General features: G+C 37.6%; 1 protein-coding gene across 1 annotated transcript; it reads left to right on the top strand.

Moving 5' to 3' along the window:
• The first annotated feature begins 201 nt into the window (after window positions 1-201).
• LOC121317822 lies at window positions 202-8,337 on the top strand. The gene is made up of 4 exons (XM_041253925.1): window positions 202-450; window positions 2,491-2,677; window positions 6,725-7,123; window positions 7,958-8,337. The coding sequence occupies exons 1-4, from the start codon at window positions 442-444 to the stop codon at window positions 8,335-8,337; spliced, it is 975 nt and encodes a 324-aa protein (XP_041109859.1). The 5' UTR covers window positions 202-441.
• The last annotated feature ends 228 nt before the right edge of the window (window positions 8,338-8,565 follow it).

Here is an 8,565-nt window from a genome sequence, read left to right as displayed (position 1 = left end):
CCACCAATCACAAAAATCAATTTTTGCTGTTGTGGTATCTTTCATTATTAGACAGGCTCTGTTTGAGAAGGAATAAAAACATGTGTCTCGTGTATAAAGTGCTGCTTTGTGCTGGCTCAGACAGGTTGAGGAGAAGCGCACACCTTGTGATAAAATGTACTTACTATAGTAACACAGCTAAACAAACAAAATCATGTAGCTTCCATAGGTTCACTTCCACTGTGAGGCTGATCTTCAGCTGGTGTTGGCTCACACTGGATACAAATCTAAACTGAACCCATTAGGACAGACTGACTACCTGTCTGGGGGGTGAGAGAATCCCTGCTTGGTTTAGGCTAGTAACAATCATTACGCTAGCTCTGTGAGGGAGGAGACGAATGCAGCCAATAATTCCATTCAAATCCAGCAAGCTGTTAGCTCAGTCTAGAACTAGACATTCTAATGATCCTGGTGAGTATGCAATCTCTTGATTATATACAGTGTTAATGTGAAATTCTGCAATGATTATAGCTGTTTCTGTGCAGGTCTCTGTTTTTGTGCTGTGATTTACCACACTTCTCATTTGCAGCACCATGCTACCATTGCTGAAAAATGATTTGAACATACTTTGGTAAAGGTGCCCTATACCATGCACAGACTGGCAACCAGTGAAATGCCTTGCAAACAAGGAGCAGTAAAATTATCACAGTAATGTATTTAACTAAGGAAACACAGTGTGCTTCAATATGTATTTTAATAATTCCTTGTTTAGTATTTTGTGTACACACGTAAATTCATTCCCAGATATTTAGGTGTTGGGTAGCCAATAAAATACCAGTAAATGCCTTCACTGAAGTGGAAGAAACTACCGGTAATCCTAAGAGTCTTCACAAAGTCTTTTATCAATACTAAAGTGTTGTGATTTGAAAACTTCTAGTCTTCTATCTATACTAAAGTTTTGTGAATTGAAAACTTCTCACAAGTGGTACAACTTTATTTTGCTCACAGGCTGCAATGTGTAATTTACAGAATATTATGCATAAAAAAACATGAAAATGAAGGGATAAGTATAGACTTGTCATGGTAAAGATGACTAGAAGACTTCTGCTTTGATAAGGATCTGGACAAAACAGTACTTCAAGAAAAGAGCATTTGTACCAAATAAAAAAGGAGAAGTTATTTAGAGACAGTTTATGTCTTTTTCTTACAGAGATCAGGATGCTCTAGAAGTTAGTACAGCGAACCTAATGCAGTTAAACGTAGTTTTGATAAATGCCAATCACATAGCAGCTGGGCAATTGAAGAAGAAACTGACAGCTGTCTTCAGATGAAGTGCAGGACTGAAACACAGAAGCAGGAAGCTTTGGAAAGGAACTGTGTAACTGTTGTAAAGGCAGAGTGCACTTACAGGGTTAATCTAATTTTATGAACCCTTTTTAAAATTAAATTACCTTCTACTTTTTTAAGGTTTTTGAACGTCAACATGCTTTACATATTCAAATGAATAATATAAATACTACTAACAATAATAATACCGTTTTTGGTTTATTGAGGTTTTCCGATGTGTTAAAAAGGTCTGTCTGTTGAAGTTGTTACTTAACTATAGATTCTTCTCTTCAGGCAATGTGAGGGACAGAATTTTGTCAGGATTTCAGTAAATACATTTGCATAATGTGTAATTAAGAGAATACCCAATACGGGTCCTGAAAATATTTATTAATTTGTTTAAATAACTTTAATCTTCAGCTGTGTTAGGTGCCAGACTGTTACCAAGTGTGAACATGTCAGGAGCGCCTATCTGCAGCAGTCCACAAGGGGGAGCCGTCACAGAAAAACAAATAGAGAATTGGGGATTTTATATTTTGTTTTAAAGTTGAAACAACAAACTGCATCTGTTTAAATTAGAAAGCAGTTTTATTTAGATTGTAGATGAATTCCTTGTTCACAGCATCCAAGAAAATTGTTAAATAAGTAAAGTACTAAGAATAATAAAAACAATAAACACGGCTGCTTTTCTGTGATACAGTATTTAGAACCTGTACGCAGTTGCTAGACACTATCAAGAGATCCACACATAATTTTGTGATCAGCTGCTGAATGTAACTTATGCTGTCAGTTAGTTGGGTTAAAAATATTCTGACATTGAGGAACCTAATTTTCGAAGGGATGATAAAGATCTGTTGGGAAATTATTTATTTTCAGCAGCCCTAAATTATATTAATCAGTCTCAATCAGTAACAGATTCTAAACTATGATATTTTTCTTGTGCTGATTCACTTTATCTAGTTTATTGTCGATGTGTCACAGTGTCACATTGTTTTTCTACTAATGCACTTTGATGTTCGTTGAGACATTTCTATGACATTTTGTGGGACTTTTGCCCCTATAAAGAATTGTCCATGTTTGGAATGCATTGTACATTTGTGACATCAAGTCTAACCACTGGGCCACTGTATGTACTATGAACAGTACCTTTTTCTTCACTGATTTGTGTTTCCCTGGTTACTGCAGCTAACCCCGCCCTCGGATGGACCTCCTTTGCCTTGCCCTCGCTTTGCTGCCCACATGAAGTCGTTTCCTGGGTCCCTGGGACCCCCCGCAGCTCACAGATCTAAGCCACAATCACATCCATGTGACTCACTGGATGCGCAGCCAAGCCAGGCTCTTACTGCACGAAGTAACAATTGGAGGAGTGCAGGTAACCCAGGTTTATGATACCACTGTGTTTCATGGCTTGATGAATAGCAAAAGTAGAAGTTGTTTGTACATTTTATTTTGAAAGCTGCTCATTTTATGCTAGAATCCCTTTTCCAAGGTCAAAAATCATGCTGAAAATGTTATCATACCAAGACACAATTTAACACAATTCGTTCTTGAAAAGTTTTTCAATCTGTTTCCAAAAGAGAGGTGGTTAAGCTCACATTGCCACTCCCTGCAGTGTCTCTGTTCTTAACACTGAGGAAGTCACACCAATGCTGTCGTTCCTTAAGTATGAAACAGATATATCTCTATAACCAAATAAATACATAAGATAAATATGGTACTTACATACATAGATTACATACATACTAAGTACATACATATTTACACTATACGCTATATATAACACATTAACCATTTTTATCATGTTACTGGCTAGTGTATTGTGAGCATTGATTCTTGGTATATCACACATCTTACTGGATTTGATTAAAGAGTTTCTATTGGGTAGTGTTGGCATCGCAATACTGGTCAGTATACCTATATTTGGGAAGTTACTTTTAAAAAGTGATCTGTTCAAAGTTATTTGACAAAGGTACTGAAAAATGTAATCAGATTGCAGTAATGCATTGCATGTTCCCTCCCAACACTGCATATCAACAGCTTCTGAAAACTTGAACCTGAAAAGATCACACTGGAGAGGCTATCTGCAGCCTTGGAGCTGAAACTGATGTTAATGCATAGGCATTCGTCATCTGCTCTCCATTAATATACATATTGTAAGACCTGACATTGAGATGGAGAGCATTTCTCTGCACTAATTATTCAACCATATGGTGGTTGGCTCAACAACAATTGGCCCACCCTCTGCAAAAAAAGAAATTGGCTCGGCGATTTCTTAAGGCAGTTTGCACAGCTATGACTCTCTTGACACATGCCATTCAAGCGGCCCCTTGAATAACAGATGGGATAAGTCTGGGAATTGTGAAAAGATCATTGCATAAATCTGGTACCCAGCTCCTGCTCTTTATCCCCTAGAATGCCTTTGGTCACATGGTCCGGGGATATTACAAGCAGGGACTGTCCATGGAGGCTCTCCCTCTCCCTCTCAGGCAAGAAGGAAAAGCACAATTTTGGCTGCCTTTTTTTATTTATCGAAGGGATTAGGATTGGACATAAAAGGATTCTGGATGGGTGGGTGGGTTACTGTGATGGGATTGGGGGGGGCTCTATATCCCCAATGTGTGGCTTATTGTGAGTTAGGATGTTATTGGTGGCTTGATAGGGATACAGAAAGTGAGACAGACATAGGTCTTTTCATTAGTCAAGGCTCACCCAGTGACTGATCACATTTCTATAGAAATCTTCTTTGAGCCCCCTACCCTCCCAACTCTTGCACTGTATTGATAGTCACAGTAAGGCAGCAATCAATCAAAGCCAACAGGAGTAATATAAACAGGCTTACTTAAAGCACTGGGGGTTCTTTTCCCTTCTTCCCTTATTTATTTGCATTATTTCAATAATGTTATATTAGTAATTTGTGAAAGCAGAATCTATTGAAAAGTTTTATTTTTTCATCGAATAAAGTTTTCTGATATGCAAATAAAACTCTCAGTTAAAGAATAATGTTTGTCTTAAATGAAACCTAAATTAATTCTTTTTTTTTATCATCAGTTAAAATTCTGAACTATTTAAAACAAACAAAAAAAAAGGCTGTTTTTTAACATTTGCTGGTTATAAAAAAAAGTTCCAGATGAACAAATAAAGAAAACATACAAATTTTACCCTTCTCTATATTTTACATAAATTAGCATCAGCATGTAAACAGTGCCGTTATGATTTCGGATCTCTCTATAAAAATCCTCATTGGTTTCATCACTTTGGGTTGACACAACAGAACATATTTGCAAGGCTTCAGGTGCTTCCTTTAAGGATTTATTATACAGAAATGTTACTTATGAGAAGGCAATAGGTACTAGATCAGCATGAACAGGTGAACAAAAATAGAATGGGGCCAATGCATTTCATACAGCGTTGGCGCAAATAAATGATTCTCCCAAATCCTTTGCCTGAACACTTTTGTGGACACAGCAAAAAATATTTTATCAGCATGTTTTTTATTGATTATTTTTCCTCTGCCTCTTCCGAAATTTGGAGCCTTACTAAATATTACCCAAAACATTTTTTTTATGATATAAACTCATTGCTAATTGCTTTATATATATATATATATATATATATATATATATATATATATATATATATATTAGAGAGAGAGAGAGAGAGAGAGAGAGAGAGAGAGAGATCTGTAGTAAAACCTTCTGCTTAATGGAGGTTTGTGTTTTCTCTTTCATTTTGACTGTATTTGTAAATGTTGATATAAGAAAGTTAAAAAGAAAAAAGTTAACTTGCTTTGAGCCGTGCAAGATTCAGATTTTCTTTGTAAAAAATAAAACATGCATGGCTCCCAAATAAGTGTTAACTGTGTAGCTGAAAGATGAGTCTACTTGACATCAGTTGGTGTTTCCTCAAAAAGTAAATATTGGCATTTGTTTTACTTTCCCTTTTGCATACAGCTTACAGCTAAACATTCCCAATTCAAGGCATTAGTAGCCATTTCATTTATAAAAATATTTCTGACGTAAAACAAAATATTGTGAAAACTGTTTGTTATCTGTCACAGATGCAAAACAGGGTGGATGAAAATGCTTGCTTTGCAACCCAGTACATTTGAAATGGAAATTTCAGAGGCGGCCACAACTACAGCGTGTTTGATTTGTTTTCCCTTTTGAGTTTTAAATTATGATGAATGTGGCATATAGATGACCTTCACACAAGACCCCGTGTTAATTATTCCTTTGTTTGTGCTGAACAATGCCTGTCATTAAAGAGCTCAGTATGCCAATATGCCCCCCATTAGGATGTCCATGCAGTTCTGATTGGTCACCAGGAGGCATCATGTGCATTGATGGCTATGACATGGAAGATGTATGGTCAGAGTGCTGTGCTCAGCACCACTGCTGTGATGCAAAGAAAAACATTTTGACCCAAATAGCCTTACATTCAAACAATGTCGCACCAACCAAAGACAACATATTGAGAAGAAAAATGCTTGTAACCAGTGTGTATTGGAAGATGTATTGGCAATGTGACCATAGGGCAGTCTTTGAACTATTCAAATCTTCAGAAATATTGTCTGGTTCCAGAACAATAGTTACAAACCTAATTAATCAAGCGTAGATGGTTATTTTCAATCTTTACATAGAGGATCAGCAAAATGAAAAAATAGGGTTTTGAGAAGAGAATCGATGTGCTTTTTAAGAGATTATAATGGATGGCTGGGTTTTATTTTTTTATTCTTGTGAGGCATAAAGCTCTATGAAATTGTAATCTGAAATGGTCCAGCATTTTGATAAATTAGCAAGAAAATGCCAGTATTCTAAGTACAGCCTGGGGATTCATTTGGTATTGTGGGTTTTGTTTGTACAAATGTCGGAATTCAGAAGCATGTTTGTATCAAGTTTAGAAAGGAGGGTTAGTTTTAACCACACTTACAGTATACAGCAATGTCTAGCTAAAAACCGGATGAGTGTAATGCAAATTTTCACCTGTGCAACTCTTAACCACATTAAACACCTAATAAACATACTGGCTTATTAATGCTCTCTATGCACTCAAGTAATGCACTTTTCAAAACATATACAGCACAAAAGACAGCTGAGACAATGAAATTCAAATGATCACAGTGCTAAGGTAAAACCATGAAGAAATAAAGTTAAGTAGACCTAGTTTTACTGTATGCTGCCTGTAATCTAAAAATGTAAGATATCAATAGTTATTGCATTTCAATCCATGTCTGGAAATGATACTAGTAATACAATTAATTATTGGTACTGCTAATTATTTCGTAAAGTTCCCAATTAGAGAAAATAAACACATCTACTGTGGCATGAAAACGATAATCTACTAACTCAAACGACTGACATTAAGTTTAATATGAGGTCAGTGTAATCTTTATATTCATTATCTGTTTAATTTCTTTCAGTGTTCAATCCCAAGAAAAGTGCTGGTCATCTCCAGCACCTAGTTATGTTTGAACGAGCCTTGTATAAAAAGCCTAGTTCTCCTGCACCTAGCAGAGCCTCTCATGCAGAAGACAATGTTGACACTCAGGATTGTGCCCAACCTGTGACCAAGCCAGTCAGAAACTGCCAGAGCCTGGAGCCTAGAGAAGAGAAGGAACAAGGAGAACTTGAGGTCCCCTGGGCAGACACATGCCTGCAAGAGGATGATGCAGAGCTAGAAAAATTGGACCAGCTCAGGGAGAGCATTACACCTGCCCTGTCGAGCAATGAAGAGTCACTTTCTGATTTCAGCAGGCCGCAAACTAGTGCCTTCAGTCGGAGTACCAGCCTCCACAGTGGAGGGACCACCCAACAGTCTGGTAAAGTCCAATAACCTTTGCTTCATTTTGTAAAAGTTATAATCTTACTTTTAGTGTGCCCATTTTACATTGCCATTATTATGTGTATCTGCAGCAACCAATGATGTAGAGTAAGAGTTTATCAGCTTTGCATGCTTGCCATTCTAGATCAACCCATTCTGTACAGTTTTGCCACAGTCTACGGAGGTAGTTTCTGAAAACATTTATTTTCATATTTTGTAAGTTATTCCTATTGTGTGCTATACTGGTGCAGGATTTATGATTGTTAAAAAATAGCAACTTGACCAACAACTGCATAGTGTTGATTTATGGGAAGTAGAAACAGAACTGTCTTTTGAAGTCAACATCTCTAACAAGGATTATTTTTGGTGAAAAAGTAGGGAATGCCTCTAAATGAAAACTCGATGAACCAATTTTAACTACCATCACACTTAACAGTTTAATATTGCTTTGAATACTGAGGAACACATATTTAGCATCTCCCTTTAGCAGTTCTTAACCACCACTAAATAAAAAAATGCTATAGTGAATGGGCAGGCTGGAACATCTTCAAGTTCTCCAGTCTGTGTTTCAGTGCCAGACTTTCACAGCAACAGATATGTCAAGTTCGAGTTCAACTCCCTGACCCTCCCTTTCCCAGGGAGCAGCTGGTCTGGGCATTGTCTGATAATGACCTTGCATCACTCCAGTTAATGGCAGTTTACTAAGGAAGCTTACTCTTTATCAAATAATTGCTCTTCCGTATACTAACCAATGTGATGTCACCCAAGGTTTTAGTCTAACTCAGTAAACAAACAATATGTTGCTAAGGAAGCCTTTTGTTGTACTGAACAGGTATCAGTGACCTTGGACGGGCCAGCAGCACCCCACTCTCCCAGCTGCGCACCTCCTCCATCTTCCTGTCAGCTCTTGCTTCCTCAGACTCTGAACTGGACACAGTGACTCCCACCAGCACAGGTTCTGAGAAAGACACCTTGAACAAAACCCCTCTGTTAGGATCGAGTGACCATGGAACCAATATCAGCAGCAACACTGAGAACCTCAATCTGAGTAAGATTGGTTGCCACAGCAATCCTACTGGCCCACTCCAAGAACAAATCTCAACAGGCAAACACTCACAGTCAGAGAGGACACCCTCCTTTGTGGAAATTTGGCATGACAGAGTCCTCAACCACTGGCCTGTTCTTCCACCCATCTCACCGGAAAGAGGTTAATAAATGTTTACTTTTTTATTTCCATATGGTTTGTTCACAGGCCCTTGCATGTGTATGGTGAATAGTTATTTACCCTGAGCTCCTGGGGTGGAATTGTTCCGTCATTGCTGGACACCAAGGAAAAAAAGAAGAAAGAAAGAAAGAAAAATTGAAAGCCTCAGTATACAGAAAGTGCCTCAGATGCACTGGTTTCCACAGGCACATTGTTAGGCTCTTGTCAAACCATTT

Source organism: Polyodon spathula, chromosome 7, assembly GCF_017654505.1.
Source record: "Polyodon spathula isolate WHYD16114869_AA chromosome 7, ASM1765450v1, whole genome shotgun sequence".
Lineage (NCBI taxonomy): Eukaryota > Metazoa > Chordata > Actinopteri > Acipenseriformes > Polyodontidae > Polyodon > Polyodon spathula.
This window is presented reverse-complemented; position numbering and strand designations above follow the sequence as displayed.

Bases quoted from the DNA above. Each gene is read 5' to 3' on its own strand.
- LOC121317822 (XM_041253925.1), top strand. The intron at 2,678-6,724 runs GTAACCCAGGTT...AATTTCTTTCAG, and splicing joins TAACAATTGGAGGAGTGCAG to TGTTCAATCCCAAGAAAAGT. The intron at 7,124-7,957 runs GTAAAGTCCAAT...TGTACTGAACAG, and splicing joins AGGGACCACCCAACAGTCTG to GTATCAGTGACCTTGGACGG.